We start from the raw sequence: 13,813 nt of genomic DNA on the forward strand, positions 1-13,813 counted from the left end.
TATGTTCAAAGCCGCCGCAGTACTTGTTGAACACCGTTGAGCTGGGGCGCACTACTGCCTACCTGTTATTTGGAACCCACAAAGCTCTCGTTCTCTGCACTCGTGCAATCCATTTTTCACAACGAACCGGGTCTCTTTCAAACTTATGAAGGCTAAATCCATTCTCCTGAGTGTTCAAGCAATGTCCAGCAATGCAATGAGCTGGAATTTTGGCTAACACGAAGGAACAACGAGCTACCTTCCTAGAGGTAAAACTAATGGAAACAAACGAGTCCACGAGGGGTCGCCTCTATCCTGTACGTCACTTCCTGCTTCTTCTCGAAAACAAATCCCTCGAGAGGATTTTCATGGCGGGAGTTACAAAAAGCTGTATACGTCAAAATCATGTTTTGTGGTGAAAAAACACGTGGGACCATATTGGCTGTGGGTTTTTCATTCATAATATACCAAAAATCATCCATTTCATGACACTTGACCTTTAAGCTACTGTACATCTCAACGATGAGCACTATATTATGTCTTTGCATACTGAATGTTTTCAGTGCCTCAATAATATGTAATGTCTTTTGAAACAAAAAGGGAATGTTCTGAGAGCCCCTTTCATGGATTCTAGAGCTTGCTGTTAATCAAAGTGTTTGAAAATTTGGATTTTTCAATGCTTACAAGGTAACGTTTTTACATAACATTCTACACTGGCATCTATTGGTATTGTATTTTAACAATGATGAAAGTTAGAAAAATGCAGCTAGTTTGCTTGTACTGTAGTTGCAAGCCAAAGTTTTAATTTGGGGTGTCCATTTAGAGTTTCTAAAAACTTTCTCGTTATTAAATACTTTTTAATCTTCACTTGTAATGTTCATCTCAAGACTCAAATATTTCTTATTTACCACTATACCCGCTACCTGCTGTAGGAATGTGAAGCACCTTATCCTTGATCTAAGTTACACTTAAAATGTAAATGCTTCAGGGATCCTTGTTGTATAAGCTCTTCTGCCTCCTGTGGGGCTTCCTTATGCATAGCAGCTAATGACAGGTGTGACCCATATCAAGTTACTCTAATACAGATTTTGCAGGATATACTGGATGGAAATGAAAGGAGGATGCAGGGAGGTATACTGGACCATTTACATAATAGTCTTGCGGTTCCATGCAAATTCATGTGATTCTCGGCTGCACATCTGCAATGCAAGCATAGTTTAGTATGCATGAGTTTGAAGAAGGAGGAAGCACGGGAAGGAAATGAGGGAGGAGAAAAAAAGAACACGGGGGATTAGAAAGATGACTATTTTCATCAGGGAGACACATTTAGAAACCTTATTCCCCTATCTTCACACATCTATACCTTCTATCTGCAATAGCCACCATTTAACATACTTTTATTCAGGGCACTTTGAATTGGACTCAAATTTTTCTCGATTTTACCAAACAGTCTCCTTTTTTCTTATCACCAATATACTGTAGTAAAACAAGTAAAGCTATCATTGGTTGAGGAAAATAGTACTTGAGCTCAATACTATAACTGTAGACTGAAGCATGAAATTATCTGTGCTCAAATCCTGACCATCGACATTGGGGCATAGGCTAAAGGCAGAACATAAACAGTAGCAAGCCGTGCAGTTTGATTAAAAATGGGAATTTTAAATTTCGTGTACCAAAGAAAAATAAAGAATTGACCCACCTGTTTATCTGCTACCCTACATTTTCTACTGTTTCTCTTTCATATGTACTGGCAACTCATGTGCCCGAGTAGCATCAATCGACTGAAAAGCATCTGTGTTATTTGCACAATCGATATTGTCCCAGATTATCACACTACTAGTCACTTTAAACTGCACCCATTTCTTGAAGTCTTGGTGGCCTTTGCACAATGGCCATTCCACCAGACTATTGCTCTATTAGTCATTCAAACTGCTCTCATTGCTTGAGAAATCCTCATATTTTTAAAGAATTGTCCTCCCCAAAAAACCCCAAAACAAAATGGTGTGCATCAACATCAACAATGAGGTCTTCCTTGAAGCTAGGAGGCGGTTTCAGAGTCTCTCAAACTCATAATGCACCAGAATACGTTGCCAGATTAGTGTCTAGTTCATTCTGTAGTTCTGATGCCATTTATCTCCGCTATCTTCCGAGTAGAGGCGGGGTACACTCTGAACTGGTTATCAGCCAATCCCAGGCGCATGTGAATTTCTATTTCTATTCGCACTCACATTCACACCTATGGACAATTTAGAGTTTTCAATTAACCTACCCTGGATGTGTTTGGGATGTGGGAGGAAACCGTAATATCTGGGCAAAACCCACACACTTGCTTATTGTGCCGACTTCATCTGTACCTGTTGTTGTTTATTTTTTTAAATGTTGTGAGTCGAGTTTCACTAATGATAGTGACATAGTTGAGTTGTTGGTAAAATTGTCCAAACTTTCTTTTACCATTAAGGACTTGAACACACTTCGCAGTTAAGAGAAGGTTTGGTGAGCAATAACTAATTTGCATGAGACAATAATACCTCCTCGGAACAACCGATTTTCAGTTTCCACTAGAGGACAATAGATGCTTCAATTCTTGTTCTTCTTTTGGTGTTTTGTACGTCAATAGTACAAGGGGAGTCACAGACACGTTACACCTGGGAACATTTATATAGTTTGAAACTATGCATTGTATGTCTCCTCTTAAGTAAACATATGCTCTAGCTTGCTCTTCAATCCTTGCTTTTAGTTGAGCACTGAACTGCAGTAGAGAGAGTCATGCGAAGCCATCATTAAACTGAATCCCACACGTAGCCTTAGGTTACGTTCTGTTTGCGCGCTCAACAACAATAGGTGTTGTAATTGTGTTGTGAAGTTTGTATCGCTCGCAGAGGTGCAGATAAAAAAGGCATGCCCTAAGGAGAGGACCATAAATCATAACCCTGGCCATCCTCTGTGCACGGATGAAGTAATCTCCCTCAGGCATGGCAAGGTTTCCTCCATCTCCAACATTGTTTACTGTGAGAACAAAGGCACATCACTCTTGAAGTCACCTAGACAATTTCCTTTGTCATCTGTCTGTCGTCCCTTTAGTTGTTACCAATGGCTTCTCCAACCTGCCAGGCAAAAAAAAAAAAAAAAAAAAAAAGATAAGTACGAACACACGGCATGTTGGTCGTGTGTTGGAGTATTGTGTTGTAAACTAAGCTGTTTTTTTAAAGACGCCCACTCTTTACAGGTAAGGTCTTGTATCCCAATGCATTACTCATGTATTTAAAAAAAAAAAAAAAAAAAGTACAGTACATACTAGAAAAAGTTTTAGCTTTTTCCCTCATATGTAGGATTTGCTGTTTGTGATTTTATAGTAGTGGAGAAGAAGTTTTTCTCTGAGATTGGCTGTCAATGGATAGATGGATGTCATTATTTCTGCCAGTCATATAACAGCAGTTGCATATCCTGTTTTGCAGAAAAGTACCTTACAGTAGGTTCATCCTAATGTTCAGGTAATGGTATAAAAGATGTAAGTTATCAGAAATCTGGCTTTGTCAAAATATAAACTAGAGTTCCAACATTCACAAAATGATGGAAAGAAAAGTTTGGAGAAGTCCCCCACACACAAGCTCATTTGTAAAAACACATTGGTGGTAATATAATGACTTGGGCTTGCTTGGCTTCTTCTGGGGCTGGCTCGCTAATCTTTACAGATGATCTAACAAGGGATGCCAGCAGCAAAAGCCAAATACATTTCTACAATTGTTTTTGTCTGCCAATTTAATGAAATATGGAACCAACCTGATTAGGAGATCCTTCATCATGTAACTAGATAATTACCTAAGGTACACTGCCAAATTAATAAAGTTGAAATGTAGATTTCAGGGTTCTAGTGTATCACCAGACCTAAACCCTCTGGAGCATGCATTTTACCTGGAAAAAAAAAAGGAGACTGAAAAGCACAACCCTACAAAACAAGCAAGAACTGAAAGAAAATACTGGGACTTCACATTGTCCCCAACTGCCCCAGAAAAGTTTTAACATTGGCACTTTTTGTCTTTTTTCTTCTTGCAGAGTGCCAAACCATCCTGCCTGCAGATATCAAGCTTCCCGGTACAGTTGGGGCCTCGGCTCTCCAGCCAGGTCGAAAATAACTCCCCTATACCTGCCCCACCCCCCCACACACCCACTGGAACCAAAATGGCCACAAGGTGTGCTGCTCATCTACCTTTTCCATTCCTGCTCCCCGTTACCACTCTGCTGCTATCACTGCTGCTCACTGATTCGCACGCCTTATGTAAGTACCAATCGAACTCCTCGACCTTCTGAATGGCACTTGATGACGTATTGTTGCTGTCTGACTCTGACAAAGTTTTTGGTGATTTTGCATTGTGTTTAACACAGTCTTGTTCCGGTAATATAATACAATTCCTTGACTAGCTTGTAGTATCATATATTGTAATAGTATACATTAATTGGACTAACAAAACTCTCTTGGTTTATTTGTCAAACAATAAGGGATCGATACAGAAAAGCTAATAGGAAACTTTTTGCAGAAATGTGATGGATTAAATTAATACAACTGGCACATTAGTAACAAAATAGCATTTTAATTAAATTAAAGTTAATTAAAAGTTTGACCACTTGAAATAAATAACAGATACCGTTAGAAATCAAGCCAGTTTAATTTTATGAATGTATAATAGAATTTTGCTGAAGTTCAATTAATTATGATAAATTCACCTTTTCAGAATGTGATACTTTGAAAGCTGAGGAATGAGTCAACCTTAGTCCTGCACATTATTTCCATTTTACTTTCACTGCAGACTTGTTTCCGCTACTTGGAGATCAGGTTGTTCTCAGTCTGTCTCATTCTATTTTCAAGCCAACACAATATATTGTATTTTACTGTGCAAGTTCTGCAATATATAACTACAGTGGTTATTTTCCATTTTCTTTTCATTTCATTTGAAGCGAATACTGAGTACTCCAGCAATGTTCTGTTGTGTTAATAGCCCCACATTTCCACTTGCAAGGAGTTTCATCTGTGCTTCAAGATGTACATTTTCATAACCACCTTCTATATGTATAGTATGATTTAAAATAAAAAAAATCCAAATTTGTCATGTTCCTATATTGCAACTGACTGTTCAACTCTAATTTATTAGTTTTCTTCTCATAGCAGTTATATATTTTCATATGACACTTAACTATGGTTATGTGGATTTGAAAATGCTTCTAATGTTAAAACATTTTCTTTTTGTCATTCATGTCTCACAATCATCATAATCTGCAATCCTGCCTGTTTACAGTTTTTTTTTCCCATGTTCCCCTTCATATTTTGTAACTGTTTACTTTTCTTTATTTTTCTAGTCTTCTGAAGACATGCTGTCATAATTTCATTTTACTTCAACACCTGCCCAAACCATACTCAAATACACACAATCGATGCATGAGATTCTTCCCTGTAGTCTCCCTCTGGGCTTGCTCCTTTGCCATTCATGACCATAAATTACAATGAAATGGAGACCTTTTAATCAAAACAGAAAGCTGGGGCAGTAAATCCAAATAGCAAAACCTTCCATCATATGTACCCTATTTTCACAACTATAAGGCACACTTAAAAGTCTTAAATTTTCTCTAAATTGGATGGGGGCGCCTTATAATGCGGCGCACCTGTTGTATGCACCTATGTCCAAAATTTGTAACTGACCGGGACGATTACATAGAGGAAAACCGGATGTGTGGGAGGAGAGCATGCGAACATTACAGGGGGAAGTGTGGGTGTTGGAAAGGATGCTCAAGGCACGCCCCCCACCCCCGAAGTATACTGGGTAAGCACCCCAAAAAATTGCACCAAGGAAGAGACACGCTTACGAAGCACTGTTTAAACTGCAAGCTATGAGTTACGCTGAGAAAAATGGGAATCGAGCACCTGTGAGAGAATTCAAGCTCAACAAATCTATGGTGGTCAACTAAAGGAAGCAGGAAAACGATCTTTGCCAAGTCAAGAAGACGAAACAGAGTTTCTGTGAAAACAAGGCGAAGTTGCCCGATTTGGAAGAGCAACTCGAGCAAACAGCTGCAGTGAAAAAACAAGCGCAGCAAATCAACTCGAAGCAACTTCAACTGCTAAACATCGGTGTAAACAGGATGTACAAATTGAGGTTGATGGATGACAAATGGTGAACACAGCTTTATTAAGACTGAGAGACAACGCTGAGCGAATTATGCCACACTATGTCAATGGATTGTGGATGGTTGGGCTAACTTGTCTGCTTCCACTGTTGTTTGAAACGCCGGCATCAAATCCGAGGAGCCACACGGCAATGAGAATGACAACGACGAAAGGGAACCTGGTGTGTTTGATGGAGAACTTGCCCAGCTATTCATTTCAGATACAGAAGATAAAGACTTTGATGGATTTGTGGATGAGGATTGATAAAAATAATAATGTATGTACATTGTTAAATACTTCAATAAAGTACAACCAAATTCACTGTTTACATTGTCAAAAATACTTCAGTAAAGTACAACTAAACTAACCCTTTTTAAATAGTGTGCATGCATGCTACAGTATGATTTAAGATAGTCTCACTATATACCTGGATGCTATGTGGCGCTAAACATATGTAACTAGCGTTTGAATTGCATGTTTTGTGTCAGTTATTTCTTCGCTCACCATTTTGTTTTTTTCTTGTCTGTTGGTTGTTGTGTTCTGTTTGTTGTGGTGTAATGATTGTGGTTTGGTGTGACACCGTGGGTGAGGATGGCGTGTTGACTGGTGATTGGAAAATTTCTATCTATCTATCTATCTATCTATCTATCTATCTATCTATCTATCTATCTATCTGTCTGTCTGTCTGTCTGTCTGTCTGTCTGTCTGTCTGTCTGTCTGTCTGTCTGTCTATCTATCTATCTCTCCTTTGTTTTCTCCCACAAACTCACCTTGGATTTACTCGCTTTGAACTGCCTTGGTGCTTCACGATCTCCCACATTTTTGGCAGTAGGGATTTTTTTGCTGCATAGCTAGCCATTTTAGTCAACATTTTCTGTCTTAATTTAAAACAAACTTATGGGTAGTTGCTTCTGCTTTTTAGTGCAGTAAAAAATATGCTTTGCTCATCATAGTGTTGGCAACATAAGGTGTTGCGAGCAGGTCAGGAGTCTCAGATTGGCGGTGCACCTTACCTTAATATATATAAATGTATATTATTAGACATTGCATATAATATTAAAATGTAAGTGTACCTCTATACAACTATGCAAGGTGATTTATTTTTTTTTTTATTTATACCGATTTATAATGTGTTTTTGACATTCTTCTTCAATCTTTTTGAAAATATTTTGAGAAATATCTGTGCATTATCCGTGAGAAGTTACTGTAGTTGAAGGTCGGCCATTCATTTTCAATTTTGAAAAAATGTTTCCTTGTATTATTGTCCCTGTTTTTTTTCTTTGTTTCAGCCTTTGTTCATTCATTCAAATTTAATCTTATCCACCTAAATTATGTGTGAGGTACTGTGAAATTCAATTGATATGTGCCAGGCTGTTGTGTGATTGGCCCTGATATGTTGCTATAATTTACTGTATTTTTTCTCTGTAAAATAGGAAGAAAACAGGTTCATCTTTTATTTAGTCCTCAGGCAGGACGCCATGCGCCAAGAAGTCTCTTGGTACTCTTTGCATTCTTGGAAGATGGCAGCAGTTTGGAAACATTTTCTTTGGCCCCAGTTAAATAATTTAGACTGTTTAAAGAAGGCGGCACGGAGGAGCAACTGGTTAGAGCGTTGGCCTCACAGTTGTGAAGACTGGGGTTCAAATCCTTGCCCCGTCTGTGGGGAGTTTGCATGTTTGCCCCGTGCTTGTGTGGCTTTTCTCCGGGGACTCCGGTTTCTTCCCATATGCCAAAAACAGGTATTAATTGGAGTCTCTAAATTGCCCTTAAATGTGATTGTGTGACTTTATCTCTATGTGCCTTATGATTGGCTGGCAACGGCTTCAGGTGTACTCCACCTCCTGGCCGATTGTAGCTGGGATAGGCTCCCGCACCCTGGTGACCCTAGTGAGGATAAGCGGCTCAGAAATAGTTGGATGGATGTTTAAAGAATAAACAAGTACTTAGTATTGCATTACAGGACAATAAAACCTAGACAGCCATCAAATACGTTCTTGAAGAGAAAACATCTTGAAAAGAATATCCTAGTTGCATATATTGGAACATATGGGATAGGCTCCAGCACCCTAACCCTAACCCTTGTGAGGATAAGTGGCTTGGAAATCGGATGGATGGAAACAGCTATTTAAACAGAAAAAGATGGGGGATACTGATCACCTCTGATGTGCTGATATAGTGTGTATTAGTTTAAACATAAATCTAAATCTTATTTTTCTTTCGGCTTGTCCCGTTAGGGGTTGTCATAGCGTGTCATCTTTTTCCATCTAAGTACTGGTTAGTACTTGGATGGGAGACCGCCTGGGAATACCAGGTGCTGTAAGCTTCTCTCCCCAGCTAAATGCAGAGGGGTTGTCGCTGTGGCGACCCCTAATGGGACAAGCTGAAAGGAAAATAAGTAGTTAGAAAAGGGGAAAGAAGTTCTTCACACATTCTGTGAGAGATTCAGATTTTTTTTTCTGCCTTTTCAAGGACTCGCAAGCAATTTCAGAGTGATCACACTGCAGGAAACATATTTGGTGCTTTTAGTAAGTGTTTCTCTGATCGGCAAGCAGTGGGCCAAGTAGAGTCATTGAAGCCGAGTCTGTTCTCTTCCTGGCATTTGTGTTTGGTGAACTGCACTTGAACAAAGAAAATCGAGAGGGGTGGCCTGGGCAAAGGCCTCCCTGTAGCTTGGGGAGCTGATAGCCCAGAGCAGTAGCGAATCAGGAGATGAGAGGGCAAGGCCGAGAAAGAGAGTGGCAGAGGAGGTAGCCACAGGTTGAACACCCAAAAGGCCTAGTTCATGAGGCCTGTGAAACCTGGAGAAGGCCACACCCAAGACCTTGAATGTAGTCTACAGTTTTGCCCTTAAAATCAAGCATGCAGAATGACTGACTGTTGAAACTTAAGGCTTGGCAAATCAACTGCATATGGTTCAACCAAATTTAATGCAGCTTGTGGATTAAAATCAGGAGAGTTTTTCTCAAAAGTCTTGCAACTGCACTGGTAAAGTTGACATCACGGCATACATTTGGAATATTTCTGCAGTGTTCGTGAAAGTTCTTCAGTTAAAAACAACTGAACGGATGGTTATCGGTTGCAGTATTCACAAATGCCAGCACCTGGTGCCTTGCACGTTTGTCTATTTGTCCCTTTCTAACCCTAAACAGAGAAAAGGACTGATGACTGTAAACCAAGATTTCGAGGGGCCCTGCTAATTACTTTAGGGTCCAGTAGGCGTCTTCTAGTCCTAGTATCTCAGCAGGGCAGCCTGAAAGAATGCAGCCCATCAAGCATAAAGTTAATTACTATTTATAGTATCATAGTATCAAACGAGAAAGCATTCAGTCTTAAATGACAGAATCAAAATGAACAGCTTTCCTCATGACTCTAATTTTCAAAACAGAATTGATAAATATAAAAAAAAAAGAGACACCATTATCTTTGTGGATGTAGCGATATTTCCAAGTAGTGGGTTAGTAGTTGTACCTCACTTGCATCAAAAATGAATTATTCAACGCTCAACTAGGATAAACGAACCAACTGAAGTCTTGAAAATCAATCAATCCTTTATTTACACTTATCCTAGTTAAATACCATTGGATATTTATTTCGGCTTTTTTTCTAGTCAGGTGTTTACTACGTTTTATTTGCATAATTTTTTTTTCTATATTGTAGTTCTTGATTTCTTTACTGAATTTTTTATTACTGCCCCCCCATCTCCCTCCCTTTTTTAAAATCAAATTTAATGAGCAGAAAATATTTATATTACCGTTAGCATGTCTAATAGATAATTAGTGTTGCTTTTGCTGCCTCTCTCTTCTTGTGGCTAAAGGAGTAATGCATTTAAACTTGACATTATTTCCTTCTCTCGTGAATTAATGCAATTTTTTTTCCCACTCTGGAAAATAATACTTAGCAGATGTATGTCCAAGCCCAAGCCCCCCACCTCCTGCTTTTTTTTTTTTTATACACACAACGGTTTCAATGGGACCAATTTATGCCTATTACAATTGTGCAGCTCTTTGTAGAAATGCTGCTGGGTACCCACAGCTCTTTGCATATGGGTGGTAATACTTTTTTAGACAAGGTTTCCACATCTTGGCACAGGTCACTTGTGTTATGAAAACTCCCACAAGTTTGTTCGCAGTGAAGTTGACAGTTATTTTACTCCGCATTATGAAATTGAAATAGGTTTTGTCCAAAACCATGTCCTCGCGCTGGCTCCTTTTATTTATTAGAAGCAAATAAATGTGTGTTTGACTCTTTTTGATTAAGTAGATTTGTTGGGACGATTCAGTCATTCCTTGAAAACTGTTTCAAAAAGTAGACTGCTTGAATAGAATTCCAATGTCTTTATTTTATTATTATTATTTTTGCAAAAAGGCTTAAGTGAATGTTTTCAAATGTTGATTGTTCTTATCAGTAGTCAGTACAGCTTGAAGTAATTTGTACAAAGTTATTAAAAAAAATACACCCGAACACACATTTAGCTCGTGCATGCTTACTTCAAGCATAAATACTGGCATTAACAGCTCATCAATTCACAATATAAATTAACTATGCCTTCATTAGCATCCAGGGTAAAATTCTGCTTCAATATTGAACCACGTTTATTTTTATAATTTAATACCTGATTATTTTTTTTTTTACTTAAACCACTGTAATGGCGTAGTTCTATTGTTTGCTTGAAAAGTATACTAACAAAAAAAAGGAAAAAAATGAATAAGAAAATATCAATCCAAAGCCATCTGCAAACTTTGAGCCAAGATTTCTTTACTTTTAAAAATCCAGATAGTTCAAGTTGTTTGGACCTCTGTTGGGTGAATGTGAGTGATTGTGTGTGAAAATCTCCTGACAAAACAAGCAATGGTTTAAAGCAAAGGCATGGTTGCCATAGTGATAGTGCTTACCCAGGGAGCCTGTGTGAATTGGCTTTGATTGATGGGGTACTGTGTGTGTGTGTGTGTGTGTGTGTGTGTGGTGTGTGTGTGTGTGCGCGCGCACATATGAATGCATCTTTGCATCTGTACACGTGTGCACGAGAATACAAGACTTACTTTATGCTCCTGTCTACCTTTATCTTAGCTCATTGTCTATCTATGTCTATATCTTCTTCTTCTTTTCCTTTCGACTTGTCCCGTTAGGGGTCGCCACAGTGTGCCATCTTTTTCCATCTAAGCCTATCTTGTGCATCTTCCTCTCTTAACACCCACTGTCCTCATGTCCTCCCTCACAACATCCATCAACCTTTTCTTTGGTCTTCCTCTCGCTCTTTTGCCTGGCAGCTCCATCCTTGGCACCCTTCTGCCAATATGCTCACTCTCCCGCCTCTGAGCATCTCCAAACCATCTAAGTCTGCTCTCGCTAACCTTGTCTCCAAAACATCCAACTTTGGCTGTCCCTCTAATGAGCTAATTTCTAATTCTATCCAACCTGCTCACTCTGGGCGAGAACCTCAACATCTTCATTTCTGCTACCTCTTTTCCTGCTTCCTGTTGTTTCTTCAGTGCCACTGTCTCATATCCATACATCATGGCCGGCCTCACCACTGCTTTATAAACTTTGCCCTTCATCCTAGCGGAGACTCTTCTGTCACATAGAACACCAGACACCTTCCGCCAACTGTTCCATCCCGCTTGGACGCTTTTCTTCACTTCCTTACCACACTCACCATTGCTCTGTATTGTTGACCCCAAATATTTGAAGTCGTCCACCCTCACTATCTCTTCTCCCTGCAGCTTAACTCTTCCTCATCCGCCCCTCACATTCATGCACATATATTCTGTTTTACTTTGGCTAATCTTCATTCCTCTCCTTTCCAGTGCGTACCTCTGCGAACATCCTAGTTCAAGGGGATTCCAGTCTAACCTCATCTGTCAGCCTATCCATTACTTCTGCAAACATGAAGGGGCTCAGTGCGGATCCCTGCTGCAGTCTCACATCCACCTTAAATTCTTCTGGCACACTTATGGCACATCTCACCGCTGCTCTGCTGACCTCATACATGTCCTGTATGTGTGAGAAATATATTGATGCGCACACAAAAATACAAAGACCAACATTGTAATTCTAGACTCCTAAAGTTCAAAGCACAATTATAAGAGTTTTTAAAGTAATCTTCTTATTTATTCTGGCAGTTGAATGATTTAAATATTTACTTGAATACTCAGTTACACATGATGATGATGAAGAAGAAGAAGATGATGATGATGATGATGAACATGTTGTTGAGATTGTCTCTCGAGTGACCTGGTTGCGTGAGGTTATTAAAGAGCTCATCAAATGGGCAGCCAAGGTTAGATGTTTTGGAAACGAAGTCAGGGAGACTTCGATGGTTGGGCTATGTCAAGAGGAGAGATAGTAAGCATGATGAGGATGGAACTGCTAGACGAAAGAGCGAGAGGAAGACCAAAGTGATGGTTGATAGATGAAGTAAGGGAAGACATTTTGGCAGTTGGTGTAAGAAAGGAGGATGCAGGAGACAACGGGACAAGACCAAAGAAGACAAGCAGAAGACACTTCAGCCCTTTGTTTGAATATTGATCATATTACAACATTTAATTTAATTCACAAATACTGAACACGCAGTTACAGTATACTTTCTACAGTGCGTTTCATTTCTTTAATGTTAAATCTCAATAAACAAATGTACGTCATAAATCCTGTCTCCATGTGCCATGGGATTGGCTGGCATCCAGTTCAGGGTGTACCCCACCTCCTGCCCGATGACAGCTGGAATTGGCACTGCCGCGACCCTTATGAGGATAAGCGTCTCAGAAAATGGATGGATGGACATTCATTTAATCCATTCATTGACTTTTTTACTTGAGGTATCTTTGGTATTCACACTTGTTTGATGATCTTAAACATTCACACGGGGAAACTATGCAAAAAAAATATATATAGAATTTGAACTTAGTCATTGAATCATATAACATAGGTTATACTAGTTGGGCTCACATTGTATGTATTGAGTGGCCAAAGTCATTGTCATAAAAAAAGTTTAACTTTCAATCATTTTTGTCCCAACTACCATCTGAAAGGATAAAGTGCTTGATGTGGGCCATTTGATTGTACCCTGTTCTTTTTTAACACTGCTGGTTAAAAAAAAATCTTTTTGGAATGTGATAGAGGCTAATTTTTCTGCCTCTTTCTGGAAATCACAGAAGAGCTTTTGTCATTTTGTCCTCCATTTCGCTAATTTAGAGGGTAATGGCTTCCATTTATGACCAAAGAAGCTTTTCGCCATCAATTACTGCATTAGTCAATAAAGACTCCCACATTTCTCTCACCTCGCCATCATATCAAATAACAGTAAAGTAGTGAAAATGGAGCTTTCTCATAGTTAATCTGTGCACCTTCCACTCTCCACTATTTTACAATCACATTGGCTGTCTATTTTGTCTTATCTGGTCCAACAGAGGTAGCAGCCAGTAGCAGGTGGTAGCTGTATTAACGAAACAAGCGTCTGTGCGCACAGTATGAGTTTTGCTGCTCCTGCTAGCCAGCAGCGTTTGCGTTGATGTTTTCTATTATCAGGGACTTGAAAGGATATAGGAGCCCCTGTGACTGGCTATTTTCGCTCAGGCTGTGTCCCCCTGCCAAGGAGATAAAGCCAAGTTGCGTGTTTTTATTGTAGCATTTTTGGAGAAGACGACTTTGGTCAGGAAACCTATACGACTTGGTGAAATTCTC

General features: G+C 39.3%; 1 protein-coding gene across 5 annotated transcripts in view; it reads left to right on the plus strand.

The window, feature by feature from the left end:
- Positions 1–13,813, plus strand: part of ptprsa (protein tyrosine phosphatase receptor type Sa) — a 246,696-nt gene that overhangs the window by 110,799 nt on the left and 122,084 nt on the right. For all 5 annotated transcript variants that reach the window (XM_061824188.1, XM_061824191.1, XM_061824193.1 and 2 more), the window contains one exon: positions 4,033–4,255. In XM_061824188.1, the coding sequence (XP_061680172.1) occupies positions 4,159–4,255 (97 nt within the window). In that variant the 5' untranslated portion in view covers positions 4,033–4,158. The remainder of the gene's footprint in view (positions 1–4,032; positions 4,256–13,813) is intronic.

This window comes from Syngnathoides biaculeatus, chromosome 7 (assembly GCF_019802595.1).
Source record: "Syngnathoides biaculeatus isolate LvHL_M chromosome 7, ASM1980259v1, whole genome shotgun sequence".
Classification (NCBI taxonomy): domain Eukaryota; kingdom Metazoa; phylum Chordata; class Actinopteri; order Syngnathiformes; family Syngnathidae; genus Syngnathoides; species Syngnathoides biaculeatus.